This window comes from Pleurodeles waltl, chromosome 8 (assembly GCF_031143425.1).
Source record: "Pleurodeles waltl isolate 20211129_DDA chromosome 8, aPleWal1.hap1.20221129, whole genome shotgun sequence".
In the NCBI taxonomy this organism is placed as follows: Eukaryota; Metazoa; Chordata; class Amphibia; order Caudata; family Salamandridae; genus Pleurodeles; species Pleurodeles waltl.
In genome coordinates, this window is record NC_090447.1 from 819,555,860 (window position 1) to 819,579,024 (window position 23,165).

Below are 23,165 nucleotides of genomic sequence, written 5' to 3' on the forward strand. Positions count from 1 at the left end.
AATTGGCAACGTATAGAATTAAAAAAAAAAAAAAAAAAAAAAAGTAAGCCAATCTAAAACTGTCCCAGACATTAAAAATGCTAAGGAGGGATAATCTTGCCAAACAATGACTTTTGTAGCACTTTCATATTTTTACAGAAACATGTACGCAATGAGGATTAAAACCTGAAAACCATGTTTTTTTGGATAGATTTACTTTTCTCTTACTATTAACAAAGCATGGTTGTCTGAAGCTGCGGGCAGTAACAGCTGTTAGTTATCCCTCTTCCCCCGCTCGAGATATGCGTAGCCACATACCAAGGGGGTTAATTGATAATCTACATTGCCCTACAGGTAAGAACTGTAAGGCTATTACCACCACATTAATAAAAATTAGGAGTGCTGCAGGAGCTGTCCTTTATCTGAAGAAATTGTAAGAAAGGGCTTCACTCGCCCATAACGCGCTCTCAGCCTTTTCAAGAGCATCCTGTTTACACATTGCTGCCTGGAATAATCTCTTCAGTTTTGCTGACAGGGAAGTACGGCCAGCCAAACGGAAAGTAGAAAAATGTTTTTGTTTTTACATATTTCAGCTTTTCTTTGGCTTCCCAAAAAGATAAATTAAAAATGTTTTGCATTTTTCGAAGAAACCTGGAAAGGAAACCTCAAGTGCCAAGATGATATCAGTTGATCAGGAAAAGCTTTCTGTTACCAGTCCTGAAGAAAGTATGTTATGTTGAGTTATAGGCATAGATCATCTAACAGTAATACATATCTAACCTGTGATCTCAAGTAACAGGAAATGGAATGACCTAATTTTTTTTCAAAGTTCATAAGGTTACTAAACAAGGCTCCTATCTCCATTATTACTTATTATATGTGATACACTCTGAAAACGTCAGGACAAATGTTGAGAAATTTTGAGACTTTTAAAGATATTCAATATGGTGGAACAATTATTTAAACTCTGTGTTATGTGCATGATATATTACAATTTACTTATGGGCCAATCAAATCGGTTCTAGGCATTATGTAGGTAATGGACAGCCTTTGGAAAGTGTCAGGCTATGATATTGACTCTGGGTGGGGGTGGGGATCATTATCTTGAAAGAAGACATCTAAGTGACGTTTTAACATTGTCTTTTTAAAGAGAAAGCTTATTTAGGGGTTAATTATAAAAGATGTGGACAAAATCTAGAGGCACTGGTTGAGGGCATAATGGAGGAAATAGAAAACTTCTAAAACTATTTTTATAAGCAAAACTAAATGTAATGAAAGTGATACGTCAGCTACGTACATCTGTAATATCATTTGGTATGACATTCCTGATACAAACTAAATAATATTATTAAACGTGTCTTTGTGGTTGGAAGAAAAAAACAAATTTAATCATTAGCACAACGTGTCCTGGCCCTGTATATCTGTCAGGCAGCAACGTGGGCATCCCAGCACACTCTCACGAGCACTACTGCCTGGACAGTCGGGTCTGTTGTGGCGGTCACTTTGCCTGTTCGGTACTGTAAGACTTTCTAATTTAATTGGCTTCGCAGTCTCACCTCTGGGGAGGTATTTCTTGGGTATCTAGTCTATGGTAAGGAATCTGTGGCTAGAAGTCTTTGTCAGATGAACAAGTTGCTTGTCCTTGGTAACACCTTATCTGGTAGAGACTCTGTCTAGCTGGCTACCTGCAGACTCCTTACCGATCCTCCCCGCTCTGTGAACTGATTGCATGGTAAGGGACACCCTTTTCAGGCCTTTGCTTCTCACACCAGTGGTCTGTGCTCATCGTGGCACCGCAGACCTGACATGAAAGGTCGTAAAAGTAACTAACGGCTGCACGCCGAGGTGACACCTATACTGGTACTGCACATTTCACTTCTAGCGCAGCTGATGCGGAGCATGGTGGCGCCACCTACCAGTTCACAGGGGTACTGCTTGAAAATATTTCAAATCCAGTCTGACGCTTGGGAATGTTCTAATGTAAGGAATCTGCAGCAAGATAGTCTCTACTAGATAGGGTGTTACCAAAGGTAAGTCACTTGTTCTTCTCTGACTTCTTGGTGGAAAGAGTGTTTACTTGTACACTGTTGCCTCTGTGTATAAGGTTTTTTAGTGGGGCATCCCTTCCCTAGTGATCAAATTGGAAGTAAACACATTCCTAAAAACTTGCTAGCTATCACACACTAATCATTTAATTGCCAAAACATGCAAGTGAAGACCAAAAGCACATCCCTCTTCTTAAAATTGGTTGTGGCAGTCTATTCTGGTACACTGCAAAATACTAAAATCACATGCATCTCCTTGAAACCTCAAAAGAAACTTGAAATTTAGAAAGCTGGAGATGGAAAATCAAGAAGAACAAAAACATTAAACTAAAAGAGCATGCCATTCACAACTGCTCTTCACCTCGTTCCAGCTTTGTGGGCATAGGAATAACCTGCTTTGAGGACATCCAGTATCCAAGAGTTTTTACATACATTTGTAGGAGGAACACTAAATCATCCTTGCAACTTGATGGCTGATGCAGGCTCTTTCTTTCTTGTCTGATAAGGATTGTTCCAGCACAGGCTCCCTGGTTGCTGGTTCACCAAAATCGCAGGGGTAGTGGGAATTACAAAACACACTTTTTCAGTGGAAAATACCCCAAAAGGTCGACTGGTCTCACCATCACCAACCTCTTTTTTTTACTGCTGGGAGGCTTATGCAAGAGCTAGGAGTGGAAATAGGGCCTTGAGAGCCTCTTTTACTTTGTTTCACCTGCATAACCTCCTAGACCAGTGATTCCCAAGCAAAAGTCATGAGTAGTAGAGTAATGACCAGCTTTCTTGAGGTTGTCAAAGTTAAAAAATTTCACAACTTAATTTTACGTGTTTCTGCAATTATTTTAAGACCAACCGATTTGCATAAACTCCCATTAACATTTTTTGGGATCCTGCAGGAAATTCTAATCTTAACCCCTTTGCTGCCAGGCGTTTTCCCCTCAGGTGCTGAGCTTTTTCTTGGCCGTTTGGGGCAGTTCGTGCTTAGGCCCTCATAACTTTTTGTCCACAAAAGCTACCCACGCCAAATTTGTGTCCTTTTTTCCAATATCCTAGGGATTCTAGCGGTACCCAGAGTTTGTGGGTTTCCCTGGAGGAGACCAAGAAATTAGCCAAAATACAGCTAAAATTTCATTAAAAAAAATATATATTATTTAAAAAAATGGGGAAAAAGGGCTGCAGAAGAAAGCTTGTGTTTCCCCCCCCCCTTGATGGCATCAACAAAGGGTTTGTGGTGCTAAAATCATCATCCTCCCAGCTTTTAGGAACAGGCAGACTTGAATCAGGAAACCACATTTTTCAACACAATTTTGGCATTTTACTGGTACATACCCCATTTTTACTATTTTTTGTGCTTTCAGCCTCCTTCCAGTTTGTGACAGAAATGGGTGTGAAACCAATGCTGGATCCCAGACAGTTAAACATTTCTGAAAAGTAGACACAATTCTGAATTCAGCAAGGGGTCATTTGTGTAGATCCTTAAAGGTTTTACTACAGAAAGCAACAGCTAAAAAAAAAAAAATTGAGGTGATATTGTGTAGATCCTTAAAGGTTTTACTACAGAAAGCAACAGCTAAAAAAAAAAAATTGAGGTGAATAAAGAGCCATTTCTCTCCACATTTTCTTCTATAGCTATTTTCACTATGGCAGATTTTTGAAAGCAATATACTGTTACATCTGCTGGACTCTTCTGGTTGCAGGGATATAGGGCTTGTAGGTTCATTAAGAACCCTAGGTAGCCAGAGCCAATAAAGGAGCTGCACCTTAAAATGGGTTTTCATTGTATACCAAGTATACAGCAATTCATTTGGAGAAATATAAAGAGTGAAAATTAGGAAGCTTTTGTATTTCCAAAATGGGCACAAGATAAGGTATTGAGAAGCAGTGGTAATTTGCACATCTCTGAATTCTGGGAACCCCATACTAGCATGTGAATTACAGGGCATTTCCTAAATAGACATCTTTTTTACTCTCTGTCTTACGTTTGAAACTGAAAAATGTAGAGAAAGACAAGAGGCAAAAACACTTGTTCTATTATGTGTTCACCCAAGTCTCCCGATAAAAATGGTATCTCACTTGTGTGGGTAGGCCTAATGGACGCAACAGGAAACGCAACATGGGCACATCACATTTTTACATGGAAATCTGACTGTCTTTTTTGGAAAGTGCCTAGCTGTGGATTTTGGTCTCTAGCTTAGCCAGAACCTAGGAAAACCAGGGAACCCTGTGCATTTTTTAAACCTAGACACCTAGGGGAACCCAGTATGGGGTAACTTGTTGTGCTCTCACCAGGTCCTGTTACCCAGAATCCTTAGCAAAACTCAAAATTGGCAAAAGAAAACACTTTTTCCTCACATTTCGGTACTGCAAAGTTTCTGGAATCTGATGAGAGCCACAAACTTCCTTTTACCCAGCATTCCCCCACATCTCCCAATAAAAATGGCACTTCACTTGTGTAGATAGGCCTTGTGCTCCTGACAGGGAATGCCCCAAAACACTGTGGACACATCAAAATTATCAAATGCAAAACTACCTTTTTTTTGCGGGGTGGGGGCACCTGCATTTTTGGTCCTGGGCTTAGCAGCCATCTAGGGAAATCTACCAAACCCTAACACCTGAGGGAGTCCAGGCAGGTGTGACTTGCGTGGATCTCCTAGTGTTTTCTTACTCAGAATCCTCAACAAAGCTCAAATTTAGTTAAAAAATAACATTTTCCCCATATTTCTGTGTGGGATCACTGCACTCATTTCCTACCACCCTCTGTTCCCCTTAGTTTCCCAATGAAGATGAAACCTCACTTGTGTTGGAGGGCCAAGTGCCTGTGACAGGGAAGAGCCAAAAACATGTCGAAATTGAGGGGGAATTAAAGCAGGTGCAAAAGGGCAGTTTGGAAAAAAATGTTTTTAGGCTGACAAGTGGGGAAGACTTTTTATCAGTATACATGCGATAATTCTGGGTGGTAGGATTTTTGTGGATTCCTGCAGATTCCGGAAGGTTCCATCACAAAAATGTGGGAAAAATGTGTGATTTCAAGCAAAGTTGGAGGTTGGCAGGGCATTGTGGGTAAGAAGCGGGGTGCATGTGAAGCACACCACCCTGGCCTCACCCAGATGTTTAGTTTTTAGAAGTGTTTAGGTCTCGTAAATTTTGCTACATGGCAGCATTCCAAAGTACAAAAGGTGCAACCCTCACCATTCTACGTGGGACGATTTTGAGAGTTAGGCAAGCTCTCATGGCCCAAATGTAAAACCAAAACCCAAAATAATCAAATGTCCTCTTGCTTGCCATTGGGATAAGATCTTTTAGTGTACGGAGGGAGAGCTGAAAGACTGTTACCCCCTTCAGTTGGGATGGGGGCATAACCATGCCCACACTGGTTGATAGCCACCACCCCACTATTTTTTTTATTTTTTTTTATTCCCTGACGTCTAGTAGGTTTTTTGTCACCCCCGGGGAGTGGATCGGGGGTAATTGCCCCATCTGCCCACCAGTGGGCAGAACAACTTTGTCCCCGTTTATTTGGGGGTGGTATGGCCATAGAAATAGCCTAAAATAAAATTGCCCCCCAGCAGAGCGACCCTTGCCTGCCTAAGGGGTCTCTCCCCATCTGTTAAAAAAAAAAAAAGAAAGAAAAAAAATCCCTGGTGCTTAGTGGTTTCCGCCTCCCTTGGGGGCAGAAATGGCCTAAAATAAATTTGCCCCCCAGGGGAGCAACCCTTTCCCCTCAGGAGAGCGATCGCTCGCTAACATCATCAGACGTCACTAGGAGAGGTCAGGGGTAGAAGGGGAAGCAATTCCCCTTCCATCTATGCCAATGGGAGGGGGATGGGAGGCCCAAGGGAGGAGCGCGAGTGCTCCCTCTGGGCCGGGTGCAGAACGAGCTGGTTATGTCCTCTGCACCCAAGCGGCGTGGCCAAGGATGTAACCAGCTCATCCCAGGCACCCGAGGGGTTACATAATTTATTTATCTTTTGTTCATCTCGGATTACGAATATACAGTTAATGATGGCAATTAATAATGGCCATTTCTGTGACAATGGGATACAGAAATGGGGAGACATAGATAAGATCACCTATTTCATGTAGTAAGATACCTCTCGAAATGTACAACTAATAGTTTATCATATCGGTAATTTCATGAAAATGTGTTCAACCCGCGTCCTAGTATTCTTTCTGTCCAATCCTGTTATCGTACCTTGAAATAAGACTCATGTTACTGACACAGTCTCTGAAAAATGGAATGCACTGGATTTCCTTAAACAAGCATCTTAGTTGTTTCACATCTCCGTATTACAAACAATAAGAATAGATCTAAAAGTTAATGTGAAAAGCCTCTCTAGGTAAATTTTTACTGTTGGCATGTTCTTCCCTTATGCATAAAACACACTTTTTCCAGAGGTTGCTGTAACTCCTCTTCCCACCTCCTCTAAAATGTAGACAAAACTTGCACATAGGCATTGAGTGAAAGATCTTGATTGCTCACTTTGTTTCTGTGGGCTTTTGAAATTCAAAATATCCCAGTGTGCATTGAATATTTTTTTGTTTTTGTTCTAGTATTGTTAGTATCAGAAGCAAACATTACGATTCAAAGTGTTTCTTTTATTCCAAAATCCAGTAACTGATGTTTCCTGCAAGCAGCAAAAACAGAATTATGTGGCTTCTAGCTGATAATAAAATGATTTCAAAGGAGATGAGGTTTTGGTCCACAGAAGCCAAAAATAGACATTTGTCTCTGCATAGGGACTGAAACGTCCTTGGTGTAGATCCTGTGGTCAAGATCATCATTTGGGTCAGAAGCCCTGGGGATGGAGTAGTAATTAAGGATCAGAAGAATCACAGACCTGAGAGTTGTTGGAACGCTATGTTCCAAGTAGATACTTACATTAAGAGACCAAAGGACAGTGGCACGTCCTAATGTATTTTGAGATATCTAAGGTCTCCTGACATTCCAGAAGCATGCCTCTCTGAGAGGGCATGAAGTCTGATAGTAACTTGGGTACCAATGAAGGTGGCATTCTAGTGACCCTTACAGAGACGAGCATTACACCATTTTGTTCACAATTGGCATGAACTGATGGGTACTAGCAACTTTCATCCAACATTACCACTGGGCACCTTTTTCCATGCTGGTGTGACTTGGGTAGAGGAGAGGGTTCTGCAGAACATGTTTGCCTTATTTAAGATGGCTAACTTTGTTGCCCCAATGTCCCTCAGTTTATACTAACCCAGTTTTTACCCGCTTAATACGGTCGAGTTACACCCTCTTAGTGGGTAGTTGAGAGACTATTCTGTGGTGCATTGAAGGAATATTAAGACACATTTGATCAATCTACTGTTTTGATATAGAACAGTTCTGTTCAATAATGATATTGATGCAAGTGAAATGGATTTTACAGTTAAGGGAACAGTAGTTGGGCACAAAGAACATAATTTGTCTATATTATCTCCTTCACCTCCTCTTAAATAATGGTAAACATGTCCTTAACTCACCTGCTTTTCCATAATTGAACAGCGGATGGGAGAGTTATTAACCAGTTTTGTGTTGATTGTCCTAGGAGATCATGGGCGTCCAACCTTTTCTGTAAAAAAAACAAAACAGAAACAAAACCTACTTATGTTAAATGAAAATCTTTCCAAGTTACTACTATTTTCATTGTAGGCACCCCATGCAAAATTATCAGGAGTGATAACCGTAGTGCCTCAGGCAGGGTTGCCAGCACTGGTGTTAAATCCTTTTTTACTTTTCTTTTTTAATCAATTTGGACTGACTATGTAGGGGTAATTCATTACAGCCATATTTGCAGTGTTCCTAGAACTAAAGTGATTAGTCTACCAAATGAAGCAGCATAATTTATCACTCCCATATCAACTTTAAATACAACATGTATATTGATAAATTGGAAGTTCAGTGAAGAGTATCTTGGTGTTGAAATAACATATGTTTATTGTCACCCAACTCAATGGTTGGAATATTTGAATTGGAAATTCAACCCTTTTTCTCCAAATATCAGGTAATGAGTTCTAAAAAAAAAAAAAAAAAATACACACATTTGTGTATTTGATACATGCTTAGATGTTGGTATAAACATATTAAATCAACGAAGCAAAAGCTTCTAATTTTGTAATTTGGGCTGAACACACCAGAGCTACTTACAGGTAGCTTGCGAGCTACCAGTAACTCACTCGCCTCTTGTTGGAGAAGCTTGATGTAGATACTGTAGGAAGTTGGCTCTGTATGCACTATTTCAAAGTAAGGAATAGTATGCACAGAGTCCAAGGGTTCCCCTTAGAGGTAAGATAGTGGCAAAAAAAGATAATACTAATGCTCTATTTTGTGGTAGTGTGGTTGAGCAGTAGGCTTATCAAAGGAGTAGTGTTAAGCATTTGTTGTACATACACCAGCAATAAATGAGGAACACACACTCTGAGACAATTCCAGGCCAATAGGTTTTTGTATAGAAAAATATATTTTCTTAGTTTATTTTAAGAACCACAGGTTCAAATTTTACATGTAATACTTCAAATGAAAGGTATTGCAGGTAGGTACTTTAGGAACTTTGAATAATCAAAATAGCATACACAGTTTTCATATAAATCACATATAGCTATTTTAAAACTAGACAATTTTCACAGTTCCTAGGGGCAGTAAGAGTTTGTTAGTTTTTGCAGGTAAGTAAACCACCTACGGGGTTCAAGTTTGGGTCCAAGGTAGCCCACCGTTGGGGGTTCAGAGCAACCCCAAAGTTACCACACCAGCAGCTCAGGGCCGGTCAGGTGCAGAGGTCAAAATGGTGCCCAAAACGCATAGGCTTCAATGGAGAAGGGGGTGCCCCGGTTCCAGTCTGCCAGCAGGTAAGTACCCGCGTCTTCGGAGGGCAGACCAGGGGGGTTTTGTAGGGCACCGGGGGGACACAAGTCCACACAGAAAGTACACCCTCAGCGGCACAGGGGCGGCCGGGTGCAGTGTGCAAACAAGCGTCCGGTTTGTAATTGAAATCAATGGGAGACCAAGGGGTCTCTTCAGCGATGCAGGCAAGGGGGGGGCTCCTCCGGGTAGCCACCACCTGGGCAAGGGAGAGGGCCTCCTGGGGGTCACTCCTGCACTGGAGTTTGGATTCTTCAGGTCCTGGGGGCTGCGGGTGCAGAGTCTTTACCAGGCGTCAGGATCTGAGGATCAGGTAGTCGCGGTCAGGGGGAGCCTCGGGATTCCCTCTGCAGGCGTCGCTGTGGAGGCTCAGGGGGGGCAACTCTGGCTACTCACGGTCTCGCAGTCGCCGGGGAGTCCTCCCTGAAGTGATTGTTTTCCACAAGTCGAGCCGGGGGCGTGGGGTGCAGAGGGTCAAGTCTCACGCTTCCGGCGGGAAACGCAAGTTGTTTCAAAGTTGCTTCTTTGTTTCAAAGTTGCAGTCTTTGGTGAACAGGGCCGCTGTCCTCGGGAGTTCTTGGTCCTTCTAGAGCAGGGCAGTCCTCTGAGGATTCAGAGGTCGCTGGTCCCTGGGGAAAGCGTCGCTGGAGCAGTGTGTTTAGAAGGGGGGGGAGACAGGCCGGTAGAGCTGGGGCCAAAGCAGTTGGTGTATCCTTCTCTGCAGGGTTTTTCAGCTTAGCAGTCCTCTTCTTCTTAGGTTGCAGGAATCTGAGTTCCTGGGTTCTGGGGAGCCACTAAATACAGAATTTAGGGGGGTGTTTAGGTCTGGGAGGGCAGTAGCCAATGGCTACTAGCCCTGAGGGTGGCTACACCCTCTTTGTGCCTCCTCCCAAGGGGAGGGGCTCACATTCCTATCCCTATTGGGGGAATCCTCCATCTGCAAGATGGAGGATTTCTAAAAGTCAGTCACCTCAGTTCAGGTTGCCTTAGGGGCTGTCCTGACTGGCCAGTGACTCCTCCTTGTTTTTCTCATTATCTCCTCCGGCCTTGCCGCCAAAAGTGGGGCCGTGGCCGGAGGAGGCGGGCAACTCCACTAGCTGGAATGCCCTGGGGTGCTGTAACAAAGGGGGTGAGCCTTTGAGGCTCACCGCCAGGTGTTACAGTTCCTGCAAGGGGGAGGTGATAAGCATCTCCACCCAGTACAGGCTTTGTTACTAGCCACAGAGTGACAAAGGCACTCTCCCCATGTGGCCAGCAACATGTCTCGAGTGTGGCAGGCTGCTAAAACGAGTCAGCCTACACGGGTAGTCGGTTAAGGTTTCAGGGGGCACCTCTAAGGTGCCCTCTGGGGTGTATGTTACAATAAAATGTACACTGGCATCAGTGTGCATTTATTGTGCTGAGAAGTTTGATACCAAACTTCCTAGTTTTCAGTGTAGCCATTATGGTGCTGTGGAGTTCGTGCATGACAGACTCCCAGACCATATACTCTTATGGCTACCCTGCACTTACAATGTCTAAGGTTTTGCTTAGACACTGTAGGGGCACAGTGCTCATGCACTTGTGCCCTCACCTATGGTATAGTGCACCCTGCCTTAGGGCTGTAAGGCCTGCTAGAGGGGTGACTTATCTATACTACATAGGCAGTGTGAGGTTGGCATGGCACCCTGAGGGGAGTGCCATGTCGACTTACTCGTTTTGTCCTCACCAGCACACACAAGCTGGCAAGCAGTGTGTCTGTGCTGAGTGACGGGTCCCCAGGGTGGCATAAGACAGGCTGCAGCCCTTAGAGACCTTCCCTGGCATCAGGGCCCTTGGTACCAGGGGTACCAGTTACAAGGGACTTACCTGGATGCCAGGGTGTGCCAATTGTGAAAACAAAAGTAGAGATTAGGGAAAGAACACTGGTGCTGGAGCCTGGTTAGCAGGCCTCAGCACACTTTCAAATCAAAACTTAGCATCAGCAAAGGCAAAAAGTCAGGGGGTAACCATGCCACGGAGGCATTTCCTTACAGATACCTTAAGCAAAGTTGTGCAAGTCTTGAGGTCAAATAAAGTATACATGTGATGGTTCCCAACAGTGACGTTGATGGAGTTTTATTTCATTATAAATTTGTTTAATTCCTTCACTGAATTATGAGTTATTTTGTGTGGAAATCCTCTTAGTTTTCACTGCTTTCTTTGCAGGCATTCCCACGAAAAAACCTGCCCCACGACCTGTTCCAGGAGGTGCTGGTAAGAATACAAATGCAAAATAAATATTATGATGTCTAAATATTGTTTCAAAAATGTCTTACCCTGGTTAGTGAGTCTGTTGCATGGTGCGCTACAATCTGCTGTTAGGAGAAACCAAACTAGTCAGTAACTTGAATTACAGTGTTGCATAATTCCAAAGCACTGAAGAGAAAACGTCTAGGCATCTGCTTATCGATGTTTGGGTGCAGATGCCCAAGTTCACAATTTTCATCACCCTTTTTAGTGTATGCAATCTTCAACACCGTGAAGAATAGTATGGAACGGCCCCCAAAACGCTGCATTAAAAATGTTTTTATCAATCCCACTTTTATTAATTGGTCACGCAGTACAAATCTGTAATTTCAAGTAGTGGCTCCTTTTTCGGTCAAGCCAACCATCCAGAGCACCTGTCTGGTGGAAAAGTACATAATTCTGCTTACCGGATCTTAAAGTGGGCTTAAAGCCCACCCACTGCATGGCTTTATTGCCACTCTTATTTCCTCGATTCCTAATTGGGTGGCTTGCACTGTCTGTCTTGTGTTTTTCCGTTCCCTAGAGCATAGCCTCTTTACTTTTGTCCTTCTGCTGCTCACTTTTATTGAACTTCTTTCTTTTTCTTTAAGACTCCATCAGAGTGCATTTATTTTCCAGTTTCTTCCTTTGTGCGCTTCTCTTCCCCCACACGCTCCTCGTTCACTCTTTCATGTCCTTTACTACACTTCCTGTTGTTCTCTCTCGCCAGTGGGCTTTTTCCCCACAGGCTTCTTTCTCTCCCTTGTGTGGTTCTCACCTGGCCCTCTGTTGCTCTCCACTGTGTGCTGCTTTTCACCATCCGTGAACTCACTTACCTGCACCCCATAGCCCTATTTTTGTTCATCCAGTTTTCCAGAGCTAAATGTTTTTACATTTTCTTTTTTAAACCTTAACAGCATTTTGGAGGCATTTGCATGTGTGGTAATCTGCACACTCCCGGTTGTGTATTGGCATTCATGTAGAGAATATCTTTGCACCCGATTTCTTGCAATGTAGTTTAGGTGTAAAATAAAGTCCGCATTGTCTGTGTGTGTGTGTGTGTGTGTGTGTACTGTCTGCCAGTGTTTAATTTGTGCTTGTTGTTTCCGGTGCTGACGACCCGCACTTATTTGTGAGGGCCGGGGCTTATTCTCATGCCTCAAGCATCTTGCTGCGAGCAAAAGACACATATGGGAAAGAAGGAAAAACGAAAAAGCGTCATAAAGGGAGAAAGGGAAAAAGCGTCATAAAGCAGGATGAACTGAAGAGGCAGGGGTGGCCGCAAATGGATTGAAGAGGCCCGAGATAGCTTCAGGATTACGCTGCCTTCAGTATTCAGTGCTGACAGATTTAATTACAACAGCCTCGTGTTTAAGAGAGGGGCTTTGAGCACCGGCACCTATTTATTTACAAATTAAGCACTTCTGTCTGCCCGCTGATCTTAAACATATGTAACGCTGAAGCAGACTGCAGTGGCGGGCCCTCCTAACATACTACCCTAAAGATGTGAAAGCTCAATAAAACTACTTCCTGGAGTAAAAGATGTTCTCTTTGGCATGCTGCTTCCATGCCTTATGTTGACAGAAACTTGTTGCTCTCTGGTCATTTGAGAGGCCCCTTTATTATTTGGTCTTTGTATTTTCGGGTTACATCAGAACAGCTTTACTCACAAGAAAATAAACTGGCTGAGCCCAGAGTAGTGGCTAGTGCACCACAACTAAACACTTCTTAAGGGTAACTCTCCATTTGTCTATATGGATGCAAAAAAATTAGAGATACATTTTCCTTTCATAACGTATGATTAACAATACATTGGTGGGTAATGTGTTATGTGCTAGTATAACACCCTACAATAAACAGTTCGATTACACCCTGCAGCTACAAAGCATTAAATACACTCCTTTACCATAAGAAATTATGTGACTAGGGAGGACCAAGTTATACGGCAGGTTGACTAAAATATGCTTCAAGAAAGGCAAATTGTGCAGTATACTGCGACATATTTTATGATAGTGGTACCTCATTATTTTGACATTTTTTAACATCTTAAAACTATCTTGGCAAAGGTTTCACATTCATTAATATTAGTCTGGCACACAAATACAGCAATGATTAACAGAAACGTGACCAGTCATCCTTTACAAAGGGCTTTCCATTGCACAGCATTATGTATTTCCACATTTTGAGTAACTTTTGATCCATTTGAGCTAGAAACAGCATACTCTACGGCAGAGGTCTTCAAACGTTTTGATGCCGGGACCCCCTCTTAAACATTTTTAGGTGTAAGGACCCCCTTCTGATAAAAATGTCTAGAACCTGGTACTCCTCATCATCAACAACAATAATAAACGTCCCCCTTTCCCACAGCAAATCATTTTTACTGTGAGGAAATAATATGAAACAGTGTTTAGCAAACGAAAGGTCAGTGAGTGTGGGGGAGTGGTCAAGGTTGTGGCTAAAAACAAAGGTACTCATTTATGAGGATTTGGCATATGACAGTGCCACAAGTCTTCTTGTTACACTGCCCTAAACCAATACAAAAGGGCAGGAATGCACTGTATTTATGAAATACAGTGCATTTCTGTCCTTTCCCCATGCGCTGGCGCACAATTGTTGCCTAGCGCCAATATAGGCAGGATAGTATTTGTGCAGGAAGGGGCACCTTCCGGCACAAAAACAATCCAGAGAGGCATTTTACCCCTTTCAATATGTACGACAGATAGCAACACACATGGAAAGAGGAAAAAACAAGGAGAAATGAAAACATTTCTCCTCATTATGCCTGCTCTGGGGGGGCGCATAAGCTTTTGGCACTGCTCCAGTTCACGTGATTTTGTAAATCTGGGGCAGCGTCAAAATCCATGCGTGTTGCATGGGAACACCCACCACTACTCCCATGGAACGCCTCCTTGACGCAAAGTAAGGCAATGCAGCAGCTTGCGCTGCTTTGCCTTTCTCCATATCTACAACGCCATTCAAAGCCACTCAGGGAGGCTTTTCGTCACCTCATAGGTATGATTGAGAGGCTTGCGCCGCTGGAGCGTCAAAAAAAGTGATGCTCCATCCTCTCATAAACAAACCCAAAATATTCTCTACGTTTTTTTTTTTAGGTCTTTCACTGTCAGGTAGCTACATATAAAATAACAGCCAGCTTAAATGAAAAATAAATAAAAGAAAGTTGTTACTCATTGGTAAATGAATTGTAGTGCATTATGAAACCTCTATTAGTTAATACACTGCAGAGGTCTGCGTGTAACCAGAGAGCGACAGAACTAAACCTTGGTTAGTGCAGTTGAGAATAGTGACTTCTGTATTTTTAGTGTCACGAGGTCACAGCTTGTGTCAGAAAGCACTGTGAATATGTAAGGCATTATTTTATATTTGCATTACACACAGTATAAGATAGGCCACTACAAAAAGGTTTAAGCTAAAACTGTGGTTCCAAAATGTAGATTTAAGTAAAATCAGAGGATATGCAATACCTTTGTTTTTTAATAGCTGTCCCTTCAACACCTCCAGGTGAAGTAAGCACTGTGGAAATACAATGACAATTAAAAGCACGCACTTCACAGCGCAGTTGTTAACTCTTTGCACTACCCTCAATAAATATTTGTTGTCTCAAAGCTTTGAGTGATTCGTTCATTTAAAGCTGCTCCCAAGCACCCTTTACATGTGCAGATGAGCTCTAGAGCACATTTGCATTTTATTCAGGAAGCAGACGCCCTGGGAAGGCCTCCTTAACTGTCTGTGCGGCTTTCACAGCACAGGAGACTCAAAAGTTCAGCTGAGGCATTTTGAAGATGGGCCGGGGGAATGAGCGACCCCCTTTCCAGGACTCCACGGCCCCCCTGGGAGTCGCGACCCCCAGATTGAAGACCTCTACTCTACGGCATGTGTGGCTGTAGACACACATGCTCTGCATTCTCCTGCCTTCTAGTGTCAGGACTGGAGTATTGCAAGTTGTTTTTCTTCAAAGAAGCATTTTCGAGACACTGGATCGAGTGACTCCTTCTCGGTGATACTGCCATGGGCATTGACTCCTTTGTTAGATTGTTTTCTCTCTGCCATCGGGTTCGGATGTGCGTGTCTTTGGTCCGTCTTTTGACTCGCTCCGGTCCAAAATCTTTCTTTCTGTCTTCTCTTTATCAATGATATTGTTTCTTCATTGTGTATTTCTGTCTTTGCTTTCACCTTCACTCGCCGATCCAGACACTGACAGCGCATCCTCTGGGGCTTCCTCATCAGCACCAACCATTATGCTGAGCTGATGGAAAGAACACCGTTCGTTTCTGCCTTTGGTGCCGCTCAAAATGTTCCCACACTGACCAACATTTGGTGTGTAACTTGTACCTTTCCCCCGATCATCAGAAAGCTACGTGTGACACCTGCAAATTCTTTTGGTCGAAGAAGACCCCTCGGTATGAAAGAGTTAGTCACTTGGAGATGGTGCACAAGACTCCGGATGACTACGCAGACATCTTTGGGAGGAAAGCAACCAGGCGGGGCCGGAACAAGAGGAGGCCTTTTCGATCCAGGACACAGATGTGCAATCGGATATCAAAAGCCACAAGATAACATCTGTGCAAACTGTGAGTACCGTCCTAAGACTGTTAAAAAGCCCCTTGCAGATGCCACCGGACCGCCACTGCCACCAGGCCAAGGCCAGTTCTGAAAAACCTTTTTGGCTGCCCCGCCCTCTGGCTCAGTTCTGCAAATAGCCAAGACCAAAACAGCATCTTCAGCTTTGACTTCCGGCACCTTGGTCCGAGATTTAGTTGCCATCTCAGCCCAAACTTCGCCTTTGAGTACTTCAGTTCTGAGCCGACCAGCTAACACCTCTGCTTTAGTGCTGAGCAAATCGCAGCGTCTACGGTGCCAAAAACCACAGAACAGAGACCATCGGAGCAGAAGGACTCTAGCCAGTCTTCAGCTATGCCTTTACCTGTGGAACCCATTTTGGAGATGATGGACACTCGCCAGTGCTGCCTCCATATACAGTAGGGTACTGGGAGCATTATTGCTTCGCCCTCCTGTACTTTTCAAGAGGAAGCTATCCTTCTAAGAGGCTTTGGACACTTCTCCACCTCCAAAGAAGGTTACCAAAGACCAGGCTACCACAACACCTCACAAGCCTTCTCCACCTCTTCCACCGCCACCTTTTCCACCTCCTGCGTCTCTTCCACCTCCCTCCCCTCCTTTACCTGCTTCATCTACTGCAGGACATTTTACTCCTCAGGGATCCCCTGTATACACTGGGTAAGTTTTGGGTGGAGCACAGCGGAACCCTGATCCATGGGACACATATCAACCAGATTCCATACTGACCAATGGTCCAGATTTGTACACCACGCAACCCTCCCCACCAGATGATAGTACATCCTTCAAGCAGGTAGTGGCAAGGGCAGCCAGCTTCCACAACGTAGAGTTGCACAGGGACCTCATCGCACAGGACTTCGTGTGTGATACCCTAATATCCACCCAAAGGGATATTCACTCTTTCCCTTTACTCCCTGGCATGCTTCGTCATGCTGATGAAATTTTTAAAGAACCCATGCAATCTTGGGTTATTAGCCCTAGAGTAGATGCTGCTTCCACAGATCCAATGTACATTGGATCACACGCCCCTCCAGCTTCTAAAGTAGCCGCAACTGCACAAAAACATGCTAATAGCCAGGCCACAGGCGACTCTCCTCCTGACAAGGAGAGTAAAAAGTTAGATGGTGCTGGCAAAAGGGTGGCTGCTCATGCAGTTAACCATTGGTGTGTTGCCAATTCACAAGCCTTACCAGATGGGTATGACTGGGCTCACTAGGATGACTTGGAGGAGCTCCTTCAGTTTGTCCCAGAAGAGCACCGCAAAAAAAGGCAGCACACTGTTATTGAGGAGCAAACAATTACAGACAACTACGTACGCTGTGCCCTAGATGCCGCAGATACTGCTCCACGCACCATTAATACCAGTGTTTTGATAAAGAGACACTTGTGGCTTTCATGCTCTGGATTTAAACCAGATGTGCATCAAGAAGTTCTTAACATGCCACGTAGTAAGGAACATCTTTTTAGCCCTAAAGTCGATTCTCTCCTTGAGAAGCTGAAAAAAAGACAGACCCAGAAAAAGCTATGGGTGCTCTAAAGTCCCCCACACAAAGGGGTGCTTTTTGTCACCCCACCTTCAGAGGTGGTTATAGATCCATGGCCTCAGACGTCTACCTCCCAACCTAGAAAGCCTTCCACCACCTGTTCCAGGGGTTTCTTTGGGGGGGGGGTCCTACAGAGGTAATGACAACAAGCGTAGATGAAAGAGCACCGACTCCCGAGGCTCTACCTCCAATGCAAAGCAGAGACTATGTCAGTCTTCCCCCAGCCCACTCCACACCTGTTGGGGGACGGCTTTAAAATTTTCATCCAGAATGGGTCAACATCACCACAGACTAATGAGTCCTTTCCATTATCCAACATGGTTATTGTCTGAAACTCATTACCGCTCCTCCAAAAATTCCCCCTTGCTCTCTCCGATTATTCATGAGCACCTCACCCTTCTCAAGTAAGAGGTTCAATCCTTTCTTCTCAAAGGGACCATCGAGCCTGTTCCCTTACAACACCAGGGATTAGGAGTATCCTCCCTATACTTCCTCATTCCCCCCAAAAACCGGCTCACTCAGGCCTATTCTGGACCTCACACTATTAAACCTCTACATTCTCTCAGAATGCCTTCATATGGTTATTCTTCAAGACGTTCCACTTATACAAAAGGGTGACTGTATAATGGCCTTGGATCTAAAGGACGCCTACTTCCTTATTCCCATCCGCCCAGCACACCGAAAATACTTAAGATTTGTGGTTGCAGGCAAATATGAGCAGTTCAAAGTCCTGCCTTTCGGTCCTTTAAGACCTCACAGTACATGGCCTCTGAGATCTCAGTCACCAATCCCTACATATGAATTACCTCGAGTTTCAGGTAGTATTTCAAGCCGTGAAAGCATTTCTTTGCCACCTGTCTCACAAGGTTGTCTTAGTCCACACAGACAACATGACAGACATGTATTTTCTACAGAAACTGGGGGGGACATGGTCCTCCTAATTGTCACAATTCTCTCAGACAATATGGAAGTGGGCTTTCAACTACCACTTTGACTTGGTGGCAGAGTATCTCCCAGAGACCGACAATGACTTTGCAGACCCCCTTAGCAGGATGCAGCAACAAGTCTACAAATCTGAAGTCCACCCACAAGTCCTTCAAAAATACTTCCTAAAGTGGGGAACGCCACAGATAGATCTTTTCATCACAGCAAAAAACGCAAAATGCCCAAGCTTCGCCTGCAGCCATCCACACCCTCTATCCAAGTGCAACACTCTATGGATGAACTGTCAGGGATGTTTGTTTCCACTTTTCCATCTCTCCCTCTCATTCCATTTCTGGTTTGGAGGATCAGGCAGACATATCTCACCATGATCCTTGTAGCTCCCACTTGGGTGCGTCTGCCATAGTTCACCACACTTCTGGACCTCTCAGTAGTTCCCCACGAGAAGCTCCCCAACAGGCCAGACCTCCTCACTCAAATTCAAGGACTGATCTGAAATCCAGACTACAAGTCACTCAACCTTGTGATATGGCTCCTTAGGTCATAGAGTTTGGATACTTAGGATTGCTTGCAGATGTAAGGACATTCTCAGGAAAGCTCATAAAACCACAACCAGAGCATGTCATGCTGCAAAATGGAGAAAAAAAATTGTATGCTACTGCCAACCCAAACATATTAATCCCATTAAAGCTACTGTCCAATACATCATTTATTTGCTCCACTTATAGGAAGCAAATTTAGATTACACTTCTATTCGCTTACATGTCGCAGCTATAGCCGCATATTTACAGAACAGACAATGTTCTTTCTTGTTCAGAATGCCAGTCATCAAAGCTTTCACGGAAGGTCTTAAAAGGGTATCCCACCCAGAGTGCCTCCTACACCATCCTAGAACCTCAATATTGTGCTTTCCAGGCTCATGGGCCCTCCTTTTGAGCCACTTCATTCATGCCCTCTTCAGTATCTTTCTTGGAAAGTGGTGTTTTTAGAATCACATCTCTCAGGCATGTTATTAAGCTCAAGGGCCTAATCTTGGAAGAACCTTTCTTCCAAGGTCACAGAGACAAGGTGGTCCTTCGCACAAACCTGAAGTTCCTTCCTAAAACGGTTTCCCAATTCAATATCAACCTATCCTTTGAGCTCAACGTTTTCTTTCTACAGTCTGACTCAGTTGCAGAAAAAGCTCTTCATAGTCTAGATGTTACACAAGCACTTATGTTTTACATTGACCGAACCAAAGAATTTCGGAAAACTAAACAGCTGATTGTAGCTTTTTTTATACCTCACAAAGGCAGACCAGTATCCAAAAACAGCATAGCTAGATGGATAGTAAATTGTATACAGACTTGCTATGCTAAAGCAAAGAGACAGTTACCAGTAACTCCTGAAGCACATTCTTTTAGGAAAAAAAGAGCCTCTATGGCTTTCCTTGGAAACATACCTGTAGCAGACATTTGTAAGGCAGCTACATTGACTACACCACATATATTTACAAAGCATTACTGTGTGGATGTACTAGCATGTCAGCAAGCCAGTGTAGGCCAAGCTGTACTACAAACACTTTTCCAGTCAACTGCAACTCCCACAAGCTAGCCACCGCTTTTATGGAGGGTCTGTTTTCCAGTGTATGCAGAGAATGTGTATCTACAGCCTCATATGCCATTGAACGGAAAATGTTGCTTACCCAGTACAGTACAGTACAAAATCTTTATTCGACTTTCACCAAGTCATAAAAGACATAACAGTCATAAAAAGATCTCCAGTTATGATACATATGTTTCAATAAACAATAAAAGTCAAATAGGTAAAACAATAAAAATGTAATAAAAACACACAACAATGAAAGAAGCCTATCACAGTAGATTATATTTTGATCACCTCCCCCATGGATTTCCTTATCTTTAATACCGAACCTAAAAAATTAGCTAAAATTCCACACGTCTCTAAAGAAGATAGTGACTGGAGACAGGCGTAGGCTGTGCGACATTGGGGGAGATTGATTTTCCTTAAAAGTGGAACAACTAGGCGTTTCCTCTGGTAGGCGTAGAAATTACAAAATAAAACCACATGGATTGTGGATTGCGGTGTTTTTGCATCACAGGGGCATGGTTTTAACAAGGTGGACCAATCGTTCATAGTTGGAAATGAAACTAGGCGATGAAACGTATCTAGCCTAAGTCTAGTAAGAACATAACGGTGGCGAGGGAGTACCATATTTGCCAAGTAAGGCTGCATGCCCTCCGCCGTCAAAATTATTTGGTTATGAATGACTGAAGTTTTTTTTGATTCCACACCCCAGCATATGTCTTCTAGATATTTTAATGCCAGTTTACTCAGGTCCTTCCTAGATATCTTCTGCAACGAGGCTGGGTTTGAATAGTAGTCTTTGTTGCCCAATTTTTCAAAAAAGGTTGTGATGTATTTTAACCATGGTACCCTTGATGTGTATAATGACTTCGTACAGTCGGTCAAAATGGCCTTATTAAAACTGGTGTGTTCCGAGGTCCAGACTTTATGCCATAATAGCAATGGCTGTATCTTTATCAAGTCTGCAATAAAGGGAACCCCAAGTTCCGAGTGTGTGACGTACGATGAAGTGCCTTTTGGTACCCTCAACAGATGTCGTAGGAAATCATTCTCCACAGTCTGGACTAGATCGCAGTTTGTATTACCCCAAATTCCTGCCCCGTAAGTAACAGCTGGAATACACTTGGCTTTATAGATCTTTACCATATTAGGTGGTGTAATCCCCCCAAGCCTTTTGGAGAAGAGTCGTAGTGCCATCGTTGTTTTGATCAGGTGCACTATCTTCGTCTTCCTGCAGTTGGCCCAGGAACCCAGCTTATCAAGTGTTATGCCCAAGTATGAAAAGGATTGCGCGATTTCGACCTTGCTATCTGCAATAGTGATGTTATAAGACTTGCCGCGCTTCCCTCCGCAGTTCATGATAAAAGTTTTGGAGCGGTTGACAGTAAGTCCCAGCTGTGTCATGTATGTAATGCAGGTTGTTAAGAGTTTCTGGAGAGCTATTGGGGTCCTGCCCATTAGTACTGCGTCGTCTGCATAAAGTAATGCCGGAACAGGTTGATTATCTATTTGGGGTAGATCTTTACATTTAGTGGCCAATTCTTTGTCTAAGTTGTTTATGTACATTGAAAACAGGAACGGAGCAAGAACGCAGCTGTGGCGCACTCCTCTGTATAGACCAAAGGAGCGAGTACATTCCCCTTTTAGGCCGTATCTCACTCTTGCTCTGCTCCCTGTGTACATTTCACGAATAAATTGAATTAGGGCCAGTTCCACCCCCATGCTGTTTAAAATATCCCATAATTTGTCATGGATTACACAGTCCAAGGCTGATGATAAATCAATAAAGGCCAGGTACAGGTTGCCTGCTCTGATCTTGGTGTACTTTGCAATAATAAGACTTAGATTTAGACTTTGTTCCACTGTTCCGATTCCTTTCCGGAATCCATACTGGACCGGGGATAAAACATTCTTTTCCTCTGCCCATGTTTGTAGCCTGTTCAGAATTATTCTCCCTGCTAATTTAACTGTTGTGTCCAGCAGGGAGATTGGCCTGTAACAGGCTGGATTAAGGCGGTCACCCTTTTTATATATTGGGATTATGTTAGAGTCTCTCCAAGATGGTAGGGGTCCGCATGTGCAGATAGCCCTCAATGTCTGCGTCAGTACAGGCCCCCACAGCTCAGTATTGGCCTTGAATATATCGATCGGAACGCCATCAGGGCCTGGCGCTTTCCCTGATTTACTTTCTATTATAGCTTCCTCTACCTCCTGAAGGCTAAATTGGGGGGTTATGACTAGGCGCGGACCTTCCTGTGCATCGTGGTCGTGAGTATGGTCTAATATATCACTCATCAGGGAATATATATTAGAGAAATGTGCTACCCAGTCTTCTTCGGAGATAGCAATTTCCATCCTAGGAATGTCACTGTCCCCTAGCATGGGGGAATTTATTGTCTGCCAGAAGAGTATATTATCTTTCTTACGACTTGCTATATGGAGGGTTTCCCACAAGTTTGTTTTTATAGTCAATTTCCTTTTCTTTATTGCTGTCTTATATTCCTGTCTGCATTTGCATATGTCACTCCAGCACCTTTTTGGGGCATTTAGGGCCTTTTTCAGTCTATTATGTGCTTGGGTGCAGTTGTGGTCAAACCATCCGCGCATCCTTTTTTTCCCTACCTTACTGCTTTTAATAGTGAGGGCTTTTTTTATGGTTTGTGTAATCGTTGTAAACGCACTTAGACATTGCCCTGGATGTGGGTTCTCTCTTAGACAGTCTGCGAAAGCATGTTTACATTGGCGTATTACCTGTTTCAATAAAGACTTGGGGTCTGTCTGGGCCCACTTCATAGTATATCCATTGCGCGGTGCCAGTTCAATATCATCTGCCAGTATAATACTATCTTCCCTAGCTGCTAAAAGGGGAGATATTAAGAGATTCATGCTCTGAGGGTAGTGATCACTAATTGCGATGTCGTGCAAGGTATAGTTTGTAAGATAGTGAGCGAAGTGAGTAGAAATTAGGACATAATCGATCACTGTATTTGCGCCCCTTCCATTATACGTTGGTTTAAACTGTGGATCGGCCAAAACTAGTTCATTTACGAAGGAAAGGTTGTAGGTTTGAGCCAGTAAATTAATTTCCTCTCCTTGAGTGTTATGAGAGAAGTGGAGGCTTGTACCTATGCCTTCTGAGTCCCAACCACATATCTTATCTGAAATTTCTTCACACTGATGGATGTTAAAATCACCCCCCCATATCAATAGGATCTCTCGATTGTTTTTTCCGAATATTTTTTTAAAATCATTTTCCATTCCCACTAAAATGTTGGAGAATTCTCCTGGAGCAGCATTATTATAAAAATTGATAATGACTAAGTGGGTCTTATGATCCAGGTTACTCTCAATCAATTGGTAATATGG

At 43.5% G+C, this 23,165-nt stretch overlaps 1 protein-coding gene across 2 annotated transcripts in view; it reads left to right on the plus strand.

Annotated features, from left to right (window-relative positions):
* LOC138250326 (CD99 antigen-like) overlaps positions 1-23,165 on the plus strand; it is a 286,125-nt gene that overhangs the window by 138,893 nt on the left and 124,067 nt on the right. For both annotated transcript variants that reach the window (XM_069205086.1, XM_069205088.1), the window contains exon 5: positions 11,071-11,118. In XM_069205086.1, the coding sequence (XP_069061187.1) occupies positions 11,071-11,118 (48 nt within the window). The remainder of the gene's footprint in view (positions 1-11,070; positions 11,119-23,165) is intronic.